Consider the following 18,338-nt stretch of genomic DNA (forward strand, 5'->3'; position numbering starts at 1 on the left):
GCAAAGAAAAAAGACTGAGATAGAAATAGGATTCTGGTCAGCAAACTCATGAAGACTTCTAGTTTATTTCCAGCACATATCATTATAGATCATATATCAATTGATAACCCAAATAGTAATTTTAGGCCTCCCTAAGAATAAGACATCTGCTGGTTAGAAAATGATTTATTAGTTGTTAACTCTCTTGGCTTCTGTACTTGTTTAAAATAACATTTGAATGAATCTCTTCTTATTTACTGGTAGTTCTTTATGTTTTCAACTTGTTTTTTTTTTTTTAAATATAAGTATATATTTTGACCATGTATGTCTCAGCAGCATTTCTTTCAGTTATGCAAATAAAAATTGAGTGAGCTAACTTTAGAAAGACCATTAGTGAGCTTCTTAGTATGCCTTTTATATTTACTTTCCTGAAATTCACAAGATTTGTAAAATCATTCATGGAAAAGATTCAAGATATTTTGTGAATGGTTTTGCTTATGTTTTCTTAACAATGACTCTTTTAAAGCTGCAACCACTGATAAGATTGGCAGTGAACTTTATTGTCTTTGGTAAATGATCAACTTTAAAATCAACATTTGATTCTTAACTATTTTGTATTTCAGAAGAATTTTTTTCCACACTGTTATTGAATGACAGTCAAGAAATATTTTTCTTGAAAACTTTGAGCCCATAATTTAGTCTTTCTCTGTCTCAAATATGTATTAATAATAATTGTTACTTTACAGCCATTAAAAATGTTTAAAAGTAAAAAAAAAAAATAATAATTGTTACCTGCATTATCAGTAGATTCACTATCATGGAGGTTTGTCTAAAAGTGAGTCCTTTTATTGAAGAGTAGTATTGTGTGTGTATGTGTGTATGTGTGTGTGTGTACTGAGGGGATTGCTAATCATGATGCAGTTTGGGCCCTGACCATTAATAATATACAGATGTTCATCCCCACTCTTATGGTAGCCTCTAATTTGTTCTTTTAAAATGCTATTAGAAATATAATTTTGATCATACATTAAAAACTTCCCTTGCCTTCACAATTCTGCAGTAATCAGAACTCTTTAGCATGGCTTTCAAGATCTTCTAGAATTTGACCCTAATGTTTGTTTATTCAAAATAGTTTACTTATATTTCTCTGATCATACATTATTTCTTCCTATCTTTGACTTTAAGATATTTTCTTTTCTCATCCTTACCTATCAAACTTTTGTCCAACTCAAAAAGTTTACCTCAGATTCAGTCTCCTGTTTGAAACCTTACGGGATCATTCTAGTCAGAATGATCTGTATCATTGTTGATGCCATTCATTTAGCATGGAATCATAACCTGAGGCAATATATGATAGTTGTATGACCAACATCAGGTATATCGTAGTAAGAAAAACAGAATTACTCTTTCTACTGGGGACATTTTTTTTATCTCCTAACTAATATTAAACTTCCTTACAGATTTCATTGCATAGCTGAAATATTAGATGAGTACTAATTATTCTCTATGCATAGATAGTATTATTAACATTAACTCTTAATTACTAAGAGAGTATGATAATGTGCAATATTCACCAGGTTATATACTTATGAATAAGAAGTAGATTTACAATAAGACTTGGAAATGTAAACCTTTCTTGTTATATGGGCATGTCAGAAGAAATTTTAATTTAATTTGGAACCAAAGTTATATTTTCAGTGTGTCTAAGCATTCCACAAACGTATAATCCATCATGAATTTAATTTTCAGTACAATGAGTATTTTGTAAACGTGATCAGTAAATCACTAATTTCACAACAGCATTTTCTTTCAGTGTCATGAAATTTGTAAGAAAAAACACATTTATATGAACATTTATTTATAATTGAGATATTTACAAAATTTATAGTATTACAGTTAACTCTTTCATTTAGAAGTGATTTTCTCTGCTTTTTATTTTCAGGTTACTCATTTTTGTTTACCACAACTTCTTCCATTGCTGAAACATACTACATCATACCTTCATGAAGTCTTTGAATTTTATGAAGAAATTCTTACGTGTCGATATCCATACTCCTGTTTTAAGACTGTATTCATTGATGAGGCTTATGTTGAAGTGGCTGCTTATGCTTCCATGAGCATTTTTAGGTTGGTATCTCTTCAAATTTGAAATGCCTAAATTTAGGGTAATGATAGATATGAAGAAAAGTTACTGATTTGTGATCAATTTTAAGATGAGTTTTGACCTTTTTTCTCTTAATTTAGATGCAGTTGGCTTTGTAAAAAGTCTAGTTTTTGAAATTTAAAAATTTAGAAAAACATGAAGGAGAAAATTTTAAGATAACTCAAAGGACTCATCTTAAGCCAGAATTAACTGATATCTGTCATATTTCTTTTAGTCTCTTTTCTGTTTATAAAAAAATCGTACAAATTATTATATGGATAACTAGTATGGTTTTTTCCTAGCACTATTTAAATATTTACTGATACCTTCAGAAATTTGTTTTTTTAAAAAACGAGAGAGTACTTCTTTTTCTTTTTTTTTTTTTTAATCCTTTTTACCTCCCTTCTTTCCTTCTTTCTTTGGAACATTCCAAATTTAAGAGTTTTATGTCTTAAGGTCAGTCAGTCCTTTTTACCTTCACTGAACTTCTTATTTGTATAATGGGGATAATAATACTGCCCCTTCATTCTCCAGAGTGTTGTTAAAATCATCCAATGGGATAATGTATTTGAAAGTAAATAATAGAGCACAAAAAGTTAATAGTTATTATTAGGAAAAGATTTTTGAAATTAAGAGACCCTTTCATAGAAGGATCAGTTTCTAATTAGTATACCAGTTTTTGATTAATGAGGCTTCTCTTCCCACTTTCCAAAAAAATTACGTATATATTTTAAGGAAATCATTGGGAAACATTGTGTTTCTTGCTTTATTAATTAATTAATTAATTAATTAATTAATTTTTTGAGACAGAGTCTTACTTTGTTGCCCAGGCTAGAGTGAGTGCCGTGGTGTCAGCCTAGCTCACAGCAACCTCAAACTCCTGGGCTCAAGCAATCCTGCTGCCTCAGTCTCCTGAGTAGCCGGGACTCCATGCCTGGCTAATTTTTTCTATATATATTAGATGGCCAATTAATTTCCTTCTATTTATAGTAGAGATGGGGTCTCGCTCTTGCTCCGGCTGGTTTCAAACTCCTGACCTCAAGCAATCCGCCTGCCTCGGCCTCCCAGAGTGCTAGGATTACAGGCGTGAGCCACCATGCCCGGCCGTGTTTCTTGCTTTACATAAAAGTTACTAAGATTATGAATTTTAGCTAAATTTTGAGAATTAGAAAATTCTTTGGGAGAATATTATGATTTTTCTGTTTTATTTCTAAAATTCTATTATTTTAAAAGTGGGATTATTTTACTTTGACTGAATAATTGTTTATTTCTTGGTTATAATTAGCTTTCTCTTCTTTTAAATTCTAGCACAAATCTTTTACACAGTGCCATGATTATAGATGAGACACCTTTGACTAGAAGGTGTTTAGCCCAGTCCTTGGCCCAGCAGTTTTTTGGATGTTTCATATCCAGAATGTCCTGGTGAGTAAACTCAAAGTTTACAATGCTGGTAAAAAGAATCAGGAAAGTTTATTTTTATTTGCTTTCCTTGCAACATAAACCAACTTTTCCCCTAATTGCAGCCAGCCTATTTAAAAGGTACTATTCTAAATATATATTTAAAGAAAAATGATGAGTATTAATATCATAACTTTTGGGCCATGAAATTGCTAATTACTGCTGCAATATACAATAAGAATAAAGTAAGAATTTGATAAAACAATGTCTTAAAAACCTGAATGAATACTACAGATATAAGAATTTAAATGTACAGAATAGTTAGAATTCTAATGTCAATATTCAAAGCAATTGGAAATGTTCAAGGTAATGTTTAAGGCAAAATAATGCTTTTCCATAGTGCTGATAATGATATAGGGATTTGCCTTCTAGTGCTTAGCTTTGTACCAATTTATTAAAAGAGATGAGAGGTATGAACACTATTTATTTTTTTGATTAACTTGAGATGATTTTGAAGAAAACACAGGAATTAAGATTATAATTTATAATTGTTAACATTTTGTACTATATATAGCAGGGGTCCTCAAACTTTTTAAACAGGGGCCAGTTCACTGTCCCTCAGACTGTTGGAGAGCCGGCTTATAGTTTTAAAAAAACTATGAACAAATTCCTATGCACACTGCACATATCTTATTTTAAAGTAAAAAAACAAACCGCCAAAAACCCACCTGCATGTGGCCTGCAGGCTGTAGTTTGACGACACCTGATATATGGGATGTAAGTCTTGGTTTCTTTTCTTTTTTGCTGGAGGTGAGAGGTAGGGGATAAGTTCTCTTGATTTGTAATTTTCCTAAAATTACACATAGTAGTTTCAAAGAATAGTGCTTGGGACTTGAGGGCAAAATGTTATGGATTGATGGATGGATAAATGAATAAATGAATGAATGATATCAATTATCTTTTCTCTGGAGAAAACAAAGATTAAATTGATTAATTAAATTTTAGGTTTTAGAATGCCATTGATAATGGCATAATGCACAGGATTGGCAGTAATAGAATGTGGGCTTTTAGAATTGAGCAAAATAGTCCTGGCTGTGAGCAAGAGCAGAGACAGTATGAACAGATTTGGGTAGGAGGAAAGCAGCACTGTCAGAGTAGAGCACATGCATTGTATATTATATTCGAAATAAGACTGTGAAGCAGCCGTATAATTAAAGGTAAAGCCAGATGTGAAGAAGGTATCATGAATGGGCAAGTAGAATTCAGCGAGAGGAATTAGGAAGCCTAATAATTAATTAATAACTTTTATTTTCTTTAAGAAAGTAAGGAATTACACAATATACCCATTATTTTCTTGGTTCTGAAAGAGTTGTATGATTGAAAGTCGTTTATATTTTTATTTTGTCTTTAGGTCTGATGAATGGGTACTGAAGGGAATTTCAGGCTATATTTATGGACTTTGGATGAAAAAAACCTTTGGTGTTAATGAATACCGCCATTGGATTAAAGAGGTAACAACAGTGAGATCCATTAGCCACTAGTAAGTCAGTAAGACATGTTAGTGTTCTCCTGATTTCCAAGTTTTGAGTCCTTTATTTTTAAAGATTGTAAAATATTTTGAAAGCATCAGTTAAAAGTCCTTAATTTTTCCTGGCAAAATAGGAATCATTTTACAGAGAAGACTAAAGTATATTTTATCTAATTTCCATTGTCAATGTTGGCCCCTAAAGATGTTTTTCCCCCTGAGGAAGAGACCATTTAATCTCCTTAACCATCAAATTGGTTGTTAGTTATTTCTCAGTTCCTCATATTAGTAATTTATAACTGTGATTCTAAATCTCTTTAGCTTCATGACTATTAGTCTTTCCAAGCCTTATCTGTGTAAGGAGGGCAATGGTCGTATCTACCCCATGGATAGGGATTGTGAGACATTATACATGTAATGTACATGGTGCTTTGCACATAGTATATGCTACTGGCTAGTCCTTGAGTGCATTTGTGTTCTCTGTCATTGTCACATCTTTTTCCTATGATTTAAAGCATTGGCCGAAAAGAAAAAAATCAACTGTACTTTGCTTAGCCCATTTTGTTCATGTGCATATATATTTTTCTTTCTTTTTTTTTTTTTTTTAAGACAGAGTCTCGCTCTCGTCCAGGCTAGGGTGCCGTGGCATCAGCCTAGCTCACAGCAACCTCAAACTCCTGGGCTCAAGTGATCCTCCTGCATTGGCCTCCCAGGTAGCTGGGACTACAGGCACACACTATCATGCTTGGCTAGTTTTTTCTATTTTTAGTAGAGACAGAGTCTCGCTCTTGCTCAGGCTGGTCTCAAACTCCTGAGTTCAAGCAATCCTCCCGCCTTAGCCTCCCAGAGTGCTAGGATTACAGGCGTGAGCCACTGCACCTGGCCTTGTACATATATATTTTAATCATACCATGCTTAGCTTCTTTCTTCTCAGGTAGAAAAATCTCAACTTTTAATTGCTTCATTAAACAAACCCCATCATCTTCCTGCTTTTCTTATTTTATATATTTTTATCATCCAAGCATAAACTCAAGTAAACCAAAAAGTTAAGACTTTAAGCATCCTATTTATAAATCTTATGAAAGAATTTAAAACTGGAAGAGTCCATTCTTCATTTCAGAAACTATTAAAGAAAAGGAAAAAAATAACATAATACTTACAATGTGTCAGGCACTATTAGAAACATTTTATAAATATTAACAATCTTAATTCTCCCAACTATTATGCCCATTTTTATATTGTTATTATGCCCATTTTATAGATGAGGAAACTGAGGTACATAGAGGTTAAATATTTGGCTAAAGTATGCAGCTAATAAGTAGTAGAGCCAGTATTCAAACTTTTAACTACTTTTAACTATTTCACTATGCTGTTTGCCACTTTTCTGTCCTACATCTGTATTATTTAAACTAGTCATGAATTTCCAACACAGTTGTGGTGATATCTTTTATCACTTTTCTTTTTTTAACTTTGATTTATATCATATTAGAGTAGACTGGAAATGTTTTAAAATGATGGATTTCTGACATAATTCATCCCGATTCCTTTTTACTTGCTCAAATCCCCAGAAGTAACATACAGAGAAGGAAGAAATAAACTTGGAAGACAGGTCAGAGAAGTTGAGAAGAGCCATAAGGAAAAATTGCCAGGCTGCTGGCCAGCCCTGAATACACAAAGTAGAGAAGGTTTTTTGGCTCTCATCATTCTGCCAGCTTTGTAGTGTGCTTTATTTATAAGAACTCTCCAATTTATAATTTTATAAATTTGTAAGTTTTATAAATTTATAATTCATAAGTACTCTCCAGATACATTTCACTTATTTTAAGAAATTTACATTCTGATTCCAGGAAATGAGAATTCACAGTTTAGTTCTAAAGTTTGATATGTAAAAAATTTTACTTTACAAATTTTACTGACTCCTATTTTAATATCTTTTTTAGGAGCTAGACAAAATAGTGGCATATGAACTAAAAACTGGTGGAGTTTTACTACATCCCATATTTGGTGGAGGAAAAGAGAAGGATAAGTATGTTTATTGTTCAGAGATGATATTATAAACCTTGACTATATACATGAATTTGCTTCATTCCATTTATAAGCTAAATAGTATTCCACTGTACCTTGGGATTTATTTAACCTTTCCCAAATTACTGTTCATTGCTAAAGCTTACAAGCTCATAAGGTTGGAAGTGATGAGTGAAATATGAAAATAATTTTTTAAATATTGGGTTGATAAAATTTAATATGCCACATTTTGAAGGAGGTGTATATAATACCACTTGTCATAGTTCATTTATGCTACTATAACAACATACCACACACTGGGTAACTTATAAACAATAGAAATTTATTTTTCATGGTTCTGGAGGCCAAGAAGTCCAAAATCAAGGCACGAGGAGGATTGGTGTCTGGTGAGGGTTGCTCTCTGCTCTCCAGGATGGTGCCTTGTTGCTGTATCCTCCAGAGGGGAAGAATACTGTGTTCTCACATGGAAGGGATGGAAAGGGGGAAGAGAAAATTCCTTTCAACCTCAAGCTCTTTTATGAGAGTGCTAATCCTGTTCCTGGAGGTAGAGCTCTCATAACTTAATTACCTCCCAAAAGCCATACCTCTTAGTTTCAATGTGAAGTTTGGAGTGGCCACCATCATTTAAACCATAGCACCACTCATACATTGATTGTTAGAATATAATTTTATATTATGTTTTTGAAGTAATTTGGTGGTACCAATCAGAATTTTAGAATGGGTAATTTTTATATCCAGCAGTTCTAGGTATGTGATCACATAGAAATTATACTTTTAAGTATTTCTTGTACAGAAATACTTGTACAAGTGTAAAAAGATACTCACGATAACATTATTTGGAATAGTGAAAAATTGTAAACAAATATTCACATATGTCATAAATTCATCTAGACTATGTATTTCTCTTAATTTACTGATATTTTTCATCATGTCAAAATTTTTAATTTTTTTTTTTGGAGACAAAGTCTTGATGTGTTGCCTGGGCTGGAGTGCTGTGATATCAGCCTAGTTCACAGCTACCTCAAACTCCTGGGCTCAGGCAGTCCTCCTGCCTCAGCCTCCCGAGTAGCTGGGATAACAGGTGCTCCCACCATGCCCAGCTCATTTTTTGTTTCTATTTTTAATTGCCTGGTTAATTTTTTCTATTTTTAGTGAGACAGACGGGGTCTCGCTCTTGCTCAGGCTGGTCTCGAACTCCTGACCTCAAGTGATCCTCCTGCCTGGGCCTCCCAGAGTTCTAGGATTACAGGCATGAGCCACTGCACCTGGCCAAAATTTTTAATTTTTACATAGTTATTTTGGTCTTTATGTCTTGGAGAGTTTGTATTTTTCTTTAGAAAAATTTTTCCCACCCTAAAATTATAAGAGAAATTTTTTTTCTTTATTTCTTCTAGTATTTTTTTTGAGTCAAAGTCTCACTCCATAACCCAGGTTGGAGTACAGTGACATGATCATAGCTCACTGCAGCCTCAGACTCTTGGCCTCCTAATGTGCTGGGATTATAGGCATGAGCCACCACACCTGGCCTCTAGTACTTTTATAATTGTTTTTGTTTGTTTTACATATGTAATCTATCTTGAATATTTTTGTGCATGCTTTAATGTTGGGATATTGGTTGGAATTGCATTGATTGTATTCATGGATTTGAGAAGAATTGAAATATTTACAGTATTGTGTCTTCCCATCTAAGAGCTTGGTATTTATTTCAATTTATTCAAATTTTCACATATGTACTGTAGTACAACTTCAGAATTTTCTTCCAGTTAGGTTTATTTTTAGATATTTCTTAGTACTAAGGTATTCAGGAGGTTTTTGATGTATTGTCTTAATATAGCCTTGAAATGTATTATTTATCTAATAGTCAAATTTATTATATTAAGTAAATCTGCTTATTTTTTTTTAGTCCATCTTCCCATCTGCACTTTTCAATAAAGCATCCACATACACTTTCTTGGGAATACTACACTATGTTTCAGTGTAAAGCTCACCTAGTGATGAGATTGATTGAAAATAGGATTAGTATGGAGTTTATGTTACAAGTAAGTATTAAAGTTAAGAGCTTCACAATGGTAAAAATCTGTTCTATGTGTGTATAATCTGCATGCTATTCTGTAGGATAGGAGTCAGGGCATCTGGGTTTATAGTTTTGTTTTCCCACTAGGAATAACCAGAGCTTTTTTTTTTTTTTAAGAGTCAGGGTCTCACTTTGTTCCCTGCCCAGGCTGGAGTGCAGTTTCTCAAGCACAGCTCACTGTAACCTCAAACTCTTGGGCTCAGGCCATCCTCCTGCCTCAACCTCCTGAGTAGCTAAGACTACAGGCACCCACAACCACCACACCTGGCTAGTATTTTTATTTTTGTAGAGATGGGGTCTCAGTATGTTGCCTAGGATAGTCTTTTAATCCTGGCCTCAAGTGGTCCTCCCATCTCAGCCTCCCAAAATACTAGGATTAAAGGCATGAACCACCATGCCCAGCAATAACCTATGCTTTTTATTGGGTTTCCTCATATGTAGAATGAGTATCAATACCTGAGCCTCTTAGCATATGATTACTTTGAAGATAAAGTTAGAATTTGAAGATGAAAGTAAAACCTATATATGCATATGATTTTGTATTCTGCATTATATTAAGGATGAAATGCCATTTGGAAATATTTTCAGTAGAAAACAAACCAATCTAAAAGAAGTTTATTTTTGCTATTGCTAAATTTTGGCATGTATTTTAAGCAAATTTTGTTGTCAAGAGTGTGTGATCTAATAGTTGAGATAGTGGAAGCCAGATGTAAGTGTTCAGCCATTTTTTGCATTGATAACATTTTTAGAGTTGGTAAAAGATGACATACATAATCTCTTATAAAAGCATTTTAAATTTGACCTTAAATTTCTTTAGTCTTTCTGTCCTTCACCTTGCATTTAAAATGAAGAACAGAAACATTAAATGAGAGATGGTCCATAGAGAGCCACTTAAGTTTTTGGAGTGGTATAAATCCTAACGAGTATTATTAACTTCTTAAGTTTTAGTTTCTGTGTAAAACTTATAGCAGATTAAATTATAGATATTATATATTATTATTGTAATTCTTAAACTCTATATTCTTTGTCCGGCACATCATTAACATTCATTAATGTTTATATGAATAATGGTTTTATATTCTTTGTATGTTACTATTGCTAGTAGTCTTTAACTAGAACAATCTATATAATAATTTATGAAATTATTCTCTTCTAGAATTGACTATAATAAAGTTATAGTGCAAACTGAGTATAGTACACAATTCAAAGTGATCTGTTATGTAAACTTACTAAATGATGCTTTTATCTTAATAGGTTTTCAATAAACTGCTAAGTCTCGCTAGTACTGCTTCATCACAGAAGTTCCAGTCACATATGTGGAGTCAGATGTTGGTTTCTACATCTGGGTTTTTGAAATCCATTTCAAATGTCTCTGGCAAAGACATCCAACCTTTAATAAAGCAGTGGGTGTATCCTTTTTAATAGCAGTTCAACAATGTGGGGAAGGGAATTAGATATGTGTATAAAAGGAGAAGATGGAAGGGGGCCTTGAGGGGAGGGTGTTAGAGGATGTATGAACTGTTGATATTTCTAATAGTAGAAATAACCATGAGCTGTGAATCATTTTCTGTAAGGTGCCTACTAAACATTGAGATACACACAAATATATGTTTGTAATTATAAGATTTGGCATATTTTGATGTACTTCTTAGTATATGAGTAAAGAAATAGATTTGATGCTGGGCGAGGTAAATAATCCACCAGACAGGCCTGTAGGATTACTTGTAAAATTCAATCGTCTGGTGACTTTTAGATGTGGTTAGAGGTTGGCACAACTTGAGTAGTATCTTGGAATTTTGCAATTTTTGCATTTTTCATTTCAAAACACTAATATATTAATAACCAAGAATAGTGGTTTTGCTTCTTTAAAAACTCAAATTTCTCAGTGTTTCAGAAATTTTATTTAAATCTGGGGAAGCATTTTTCGTAAGAATTCTGAGTACTTTGCCACCTGGTTTACAGTGAAGTGTGCTTTCAAGCTCTGATCGGTAGGAATTCATTTGAAAACTATTAATACTGAATAACTTATTTTGTTTAGTACCTATTTATTTTAGTATGTAAAATTTCCTTTACAATTCTTCAGAGACCAGAGTGGAGTGGTAAAATTTTATGGAAGTTTTGCATTTAATAGAAAACGAAATGTATTGGAATTGGAAATCAAACAAGATTATACATCTCCTGGAACTCAGAAATATGTGGTAAATGTTCTTTATGAAGTGGTCTTTTGCACTGCTGTCTTCCCAGTTTCAATATAGGAAGGGCTAAGTGGTGGTTTTACTAATTAGGTGTTTTACAATGAGATTTAAAGAGAATGAATTGAGAAAACATTGACTTCGTCAATTGAAGGGAAGAGGAAGTACAGGTAGAGATTTCTGAGGGGACTCAAATTCTCCCAATTTTCTCCATTTCCCCCTTCTTTGGCACCAGTTGCCTGTGTCTCCAAATACACATTTTGTGTAATATTGTTTTATATCTTGATACATAGCTATTTGTACACATAAGCATACATATTGGTATTTTTCTATTACATCTTTTAACAGTATTTTTCTTTCTTTAAAGGGACCACTTAAAGTGACAGTGCAAGAGTTAGATGGATCCTTCAATCATACATTACAAATTGAAGAAAACAGCCTTAAACATGATATACCCTGCCATTCCAAAAGCAGAAGGTAGGCATTAAATCATAACTATAAACTGAAAGTCCTACAGATTAAAGTGCCAAAATAAAATTTTGTTGTATACCTAATTTTTTAGGTAGAGAGCATGTTATCTAGTATCTTTTTTCACCATTTTACTTAAAGTTAGCATTGCCAAACATTCTTTGTTTGCTTTATGACATTTTATGACGTTCTTGATGACATTTTTATCTTTACAATTAATAATTGATTTTTAAAATTTAGATTTGAGAATCCTTATTTTGTAGGAAGGAAGAGGGTGAGGGGATAGAATGGAAGTTTGAATCTTTGGATCCAGGAAAGGTTCAAGATGTATAGCTTAAGTTCATTCTTTCTAGCCTTGTTGGATTAATATCTACAGGAAATATTAGAAAAATGATGATTGAAGAGCTGAGTATGTTATGAAAAGCTCCTGCATCTTATTTATTATGTTACCTTTTCCTTCTCTGTGTCAGCATGCTGCCTCTACAAAACATTCCTGATGTCTTTCCATGGCAAATTGCCACTTTACTTCCAAAATGTCCAGGAGTTCACCTTTTATTTAATGTATTTTTCCTTTACCACTTATTTAACTCAGCAATTAGTATATTCTCTGGATAGTGAAAGATAAGAACACTTCTATACTTGCTGGAGAAATATCAGCATTTCAGGAACAGAAGTTTTATATTCATGACTATGTTTAGTTCATCTCAGGCAGATGAGAATATCTTTTAATTTTGAAAGCCTTCAGAGAACTTTATTCTGAAATCATTTTGTAATTCTTACTCCGAAAATTCTTAATTCAGAGTGAAATCCCCATTTCTTTTTGTCCTGTCTACCTCGGAAATTGGGAACATCTGATTGCTACCCTAAGGTTTTTTTCTCTATAATAATAGTGTGTCATTTGAGTATTCTTTGGTATGAGGAACACAGGAACACTTTGTTCTCTGTTCCTATTTTTCTTTGCCCTTCCTAAGTTTTTAGTATGTTATCAACTAGGTTTTGTGATATAGGAGTAATTTACATAGGAATAATTGCTTTTGTTTTTGCTTATCTTAAACATGCATATTAATTAGTTCTACATCTTAATATTCATAAGATGTTTTATTATTTAATCACTTCATTTCATATGGGACAGAGCCTTGCACATGTAGCACACAGTTCAGAATTACTCACATCTCATTTCAAGCCCAGTTATTTTTCCATTTGTCATAAAGGATTTCTTTACTGATAGATGTTCTTTCTTATGTAAAATTTCAGCTACCAGTTCTTGGGAATATATGTTTTAAGTTGATATTTAATTATACATTTCTACTTCTTGTTAAAATTTGATCAGAAAAAGATTATGATATTTACTTCATTCCCTCCAGCTTCAAAATAGATTGTGTTGTGTTTTAAATTTCATTACATTTGAAATCTGTGTTTTCTTAGGATGTCTTTCAATGTTGTGTGAAATCCTTTTTTTTTTTTTTTGAAAATATTAAGGGAGTACAATTGGTTTTGTTACTGGATATCTTGTATAATGCTTTAGTCAGGGTTTTTGGTGTGCCTATTACCAGAATAGTGTTCACTGTACCCAATAGGTAAGTTTTTATCCCACATCCACCATCCTACCCTCTGAAATCCTTTATTTAAACTTTAGCTGTTCTCAATCTCCATACAGAATTGGGAATCTCATAATTTTCAAACTTACTTTTCCTTAAATATAGGAATAAAAAGAAAAAAATCCCATTGATGAATGGAGAAGAAGTTGATATGGATCTTTCTGCAATGGAGTAAGTTAGTTAAATTAAATTTAAGGATACAGTATTTTCTGTATTCTCATTTGTCTCATTTGTTATGCTTTATCTAAAAGTATGTAATTTTCCTCCAAATAAGTGCTTTTAAAACTTTTAAAAATAAATAGAAATCTTATGTTAAGAAAAGTTTTACATAAAGCCATAACTAATCAAAGAGATTAAAGTAAATCTGCCTTGGCCTAGGTGAAATGAAGAGGAAATTCCTTACAGTTCTGGAGGTGGGCACAGGTTTCACTAGGCAGCTTTCTTGCTCTTTCTTGGTGCAGTGCTTCTCACACTATAACACACATGTAAATCACTCGGATATGTTAAAATACAGTTTCTAATCTGGTACTACACGTGTGGAACCTGGTAGTTTGCATTTCTCTCTTGAGCTCCCAGGTGATATTGATTCTGTTTGTCTTTGGAACAAGACTCCAGGGTCCTTTGAGACTCCCTGTGTTTGCAAAACAATTTAAAAACCACTGTTCTAAATTTTATGTGGTAATATTTATTGATTGACAGTGTTTTATTTTTAAATAAAATACAGCTGAAACTTTTGATATTTTGTCCATCTGTCTGTGCCTGTGTATTTTTTTATAAAACATCTATAATTGTTTACTAATTGTTTACTAAAAAATTTTAATTTTTCTATAGCAAATACTATGCTATAGTAAGTACCCAGTAGTATTTGTTGAGTTGAATTAATATTACAGGTAGTATTGTATTGATGAAAGTGTGGACATAGACTAAATTTTTTTTTTTGAGTCAGAGTCTCACTTTCTTGCCCAGGCTAGAGTGCCGTGGCATCTGCCTGGCTCACAGCAACCTCAAACTCCTCAGCCTCCCAAGTAGCTGGGACTACAGGCATGCAACACCATGCCCGGCTAATTTTTTCTGTATATATTTTTAGTTGGTCAGTTAATTTCTTTCTCTTTTTGGTAGAGACAGGGTCTTTCTCATGCTGGTTTCAAACTCCTGACCTCGAGCAATCCACCCGCCTCAGCCTCCCAGAGTGCTAGGATTATAGGCGTGAGCCACCAGGCCTGACATAGACTAAATTTTTTAAACTGTGCTTGCTACTTTGAGAAGTACATGAGGATAAAGTTATGATATGCCTCCAAATTATGATTTTAGAACTTGCTGTTTGAAAAAGGTGATCATGACTCTAGCATTTTTTAAAGCTTTAAAAATCTAAACAAATTATTTTAGTAAAATAAATACTTTTTTAGTCACAAATTGATTTCTAATAAAGGGTGGTATTTATAGTCACAGTCAATTATTAAGGCTATAGGAAATTAAATGAAGAAATTTGTCTCATTCTCTTTTTTCATATCACATAATCACAAATAAAAATCCCAAAAAATGACATTTTCACATGGAAAATGAAAAATTCAGTGTCCTTTGTGGCAACTATTTTCTTATCCTTGAAGATCTTTTCAGCAAGATAGATGTAGATTAGGCACTGTGAGAAAGTTAAAATATATTAAACATAATGAGAAATTTGTCAGTGCAATTTAAATGAATACAGTAAGACTCCAGACAGCTTTGAATACTATGTCTAAATTCTGGTTAATAAATTCTTTGTTTTTTTTCCTCTAAATATATAGATTATAAGTTTTAAAAGTTAAATAAAAAAGAAAATTTTATTTTCTTTCAGTGCTGATTCTCCTTTGCTGTGGATAAGGATAGACCCAGATATGTCAGTACTGAGGAAGGTAGAATTTGAGCAAGCTGATTTTATGTGGCAGTATCAGCTCCGCTATGAGAGGGATGTTGTTGCACAGCAGGAATCCATTTTGGCCTTGGAAAAATTCCCTACTCCAGCATCTCGGCTTGCACTCACTGATATTTTAGAACAAGAGCAGTGTTTCTACCGAGTAAGAATGTCAGCTTGCTTCTGCCTTGCAAAGGTGAGATTATATATAGCAGAAAGGAAACAAGATGACTACTATATATATTTTTATAAAACCTCTGAAAATGAATTAACATTCATATAGTCTTTAAATTTACTTGGTAGTTGATTCTTTGAAAGCTTTTGCCAAATGCTTTCAACAGGACTGTTTTGAAAAAAAATGTTTTGACCTGAAAATAGATATGCACCAAAATTCTATAATTGTCAAATTAAGAAGTCAGATTTTAAAATCAAGGAAATTTTTATCATTTTATTGAATTGCCAATTTCATTTATAAAACAAAGACTATATTTGGTAAGAAATTCCTTGGCTTGAGTGATGTTTTACATTATAGTACATGAAATCAGTAATCTTAATTTTCCCAGTGTGGTAATTATTTCACATTTGGGCTTAGTAATCAAGATTAGCAGTAAATAATTTAAAATGATAGGCTCTATAATTTAACATTCTAGAAAAGTTAATTTATTAGGAAAACCAAATATTTTTCTTTTTATGCAAAAAAGATTAAGGTCGAACAAATGAAAACCAGAAAAATGCAGACAAAATTTTGGCCAGAAGTTATATTTTCCAGATATTTGAAAAGTATCTTGATAATAGGTTCATTCCCATTTAGTGACTCTTGCATTCCTCACTACTAAATTCATTTGTCTTACATTTCTACAAATTGTAATGGTTTCAAGCAGGGTTTATATAGTCATCTAGTGTGAAAGCCCCAAATTGTTGGTCAAATCTTAAAAAAAAAAATTGTTTTATTTTTAATTATAACAAGTGTGCAGTTGAATTCCTATGTTCTCAGATATATGAGGGAAAACAATGATTTTCTTCAGTAATCATCTGCTAAGGATATAATTTCATTGCTTCTATAAAGATCTTTGTGATTCTTGCATACTAAGATTTCAGCAGATCCATAAAGTTGTAGCATATGTTGTTTAAAAGTTAATTATAATTTCTTTCTTTTCAGGCATGTTTTTTATATTCCGTAAAAATGTCAGTAGCAACATGTGGATTTTTTTTGCAAAGCCTTAAATGGTAGCACTGCATTTGGCTTGTTTTTCAATTAGAGTAGATTGAAAAACCTTTAAAATCTATGGTGTTGTTTCTATTAGATAAATTTAAAATATTAGAATTATATCTGCCTAAGTGAATAAAGACAAACATATTCAAAATAGAAGTCTTTTGCACATATTTTCCTCAAACATAAAATACTGTAATTTAGAATTGACTTATAGTAAATAATTATGAGTACACATAAGAATTTTTTTGGAGGGTGAATTTGTATATTTTCTTAAAAATGGTGATAAAATGCTACATTGTATTAAATTTCTGAGAATTGAAATTATTGAAAACTAATCCAGTTATAGTATCAATAACTTTTAGAAAGGTGTTTTATTTATTTAAAAATATGTTTGCAGTGGTGATGGAAATTATTTCATATTCTAATGATTTGCAGATTGCAAATTCAATGGTGAGCACATGGACAGGACCACCAGCCATGAAGTCACTTTTTACCAGAATGTTTTGTTGTAAAACTTGTCCAAACATTGTGAAAACAAACAACTTTATGAGCTTTCAAAGTTATTTTCTACAGAAGGTACAGTTTATTTCTAATTTTCTCATGGTAGGTGTAAATATCTCAGTTGAACTTGGAGACTGTTCAAATAATAGGTGTGTTTACTTTCTTTACCTTTGTTCTTTTTTTGCAGCTAAAGTGTTTTCCAAAACTTTAAGTGATTGTTCATTGATTTTATGATCTGTGTATAAGTAACTCACTGTCCACAATAGTACTAAAGTGAATAGAAATGGTTAATTTGCCTTTTTAGTTGATTACGTGGGGTATGGAGAGGTAGGTAAACCCTTGTGATGGCAGTCCTTCTAGAATGTGGACAGCATATCTGAGTCCAGAGAACTCTAGTTTTAGTCCTAGCTCTGTTACTCACTAGCAGTTTGCATGGACAAGTTTCTTAACCTTCTAAGCCTCAATCTACTCAACTATTAAATTTATCTTTTTAGAATTAAGTAAGATCAAGTATGTAAAGTGTTTTATGCTATACTTATTACATAGTAAGTTTTCTGTAAATGGTAATTTAGAAAGTGATGATGTGGAATGGTTAGAGTCACTGTTTGAGGAAAGGATATGGGAATGTCAGGCTGGTTAGCATTTGGGCGATTTGGAAATCATTTGTATAGTTTTTTGAGTAATTTAATAATAATGATGGCAGAGATCAGATTAACTAGATTGAACTAGAAAGGAAGAGTGAAGTTGAAGTAGAGAAAACTAATGAAGCGTATTATTTTATGATTTTAGTTGAACAATATGAGAAAGGGAACTATTGAGAATAAAGCAAGGGTGATAAAAGGACCTTTTTTATTTGTTTTGTTTTGTACAGAGGAAAAAGAAATTTGAGGCATGTTTGGCACAGTGAAGAGAGAAAGAGAATAGTCAAGTACTAATAGTCAAGAAAGTAAATATAAAAGGGAGAAGATGTCTCAAGTTCTGAAGGTGTTAGTAATGGGTAGGGCACAGTAAGGAAGTAAATTTTAGAAAAGATAAGAACATACCTTTTTTCGGAGGCAGGTAGGATGCAGATTAAAAACAAGTGAAAAGATAGATGTTGAGGGGGGTGTTAGGCAAGCCAAAATTTATGTATGATAGAAGGAAAAGTAAAAAGATTGCACAGCAGCATTGGGGTGCCTGTTAAGAGTGGAAGTCATGATATAGTTATAGCAGATTTATCAGCAGGACAGAGTCAGGATGATCTAGATTGGGGAATGGTTTACTGGTATGTGGTCTGTGGCATCCTATTATTTTATTTTTAAGAACTGAACATTGGATAGTACTTAAATGTG

The 18,338-nt window shown here is 32.4% G+C and overlaps 1 protein-coding gene across 3 annotated transcripts in view; it reads left to right on the plus strand.

Moving 5' to 3' along the window:
* Positions 1 to 18,338, plus strand: part of TAF2 (TATA-box binding protein associated factor 2) — an 83,431-nt gene that overhangs the window by 25,651 nt on the left and 39,442 nt on the right. For all 3 annotated transcript variants that reach the window (XM_012753794.3, XM_012753795.2, XM_076005055.1), the window contains 11 exons: positions 1,922 to 2,106; positions 3,431 to 3,544; positions 4,932 to 5,031; positions 6,986 to 7,071; positions 8,974 to 9,109; positions 10,399 to 10,553; positions 11,228 to 11,342; positions 11,704 to 11,813; positions 13,508 to 13,573; positions 15,237 to 15,489; positions 16,942 to 17,082. In XM_012753794.3, the coding sequence (XP_012609248.1) occupies positions 1,922 to 2,106; positions 3,431 to 3,544; positions 4,932 to 5,031; positions 6,986 to 7,071; positions 8,974 to 9,109; positions 10,399 to 10,553; positions 11,228 to 11,342; positions 11,704 to 11,813; positions 13,508 to 13,573; positions 15,237 to 15,489; positions 16,942 to 17,082 (1,461 nt within the window). The remainder of the gene's footprint in view (positions 1 to 1,921; positions 2,107 to 3,430; positions 3,545 to 4,931; positions 5,032 to 6,985; positions 7,072 to 8,973; positions 9,110 to 10,398; positions 10,554 to 11,227; positions 11,343 to 11,703; positions 11,814 to 13,507; positions 13,574 to 15,236; positions 15,490 to 16,941; positions 17,083 to 18,338) is intronic.

Source organism: Microcebus murinus, chromosome 7, assembly GCF_040939455.1.
Source record: "Microcebus murinus isolate Inina chromosome 7, M.murinus_Inina_mat1.0, whole genome shotgun sequence".
NCBI classification, from domain to species: Eukaryota; Metazoa; Chordata; class Mammalia; order Primates; family Cheirogaleidae; genus Microcebus; species Microcebus murinus.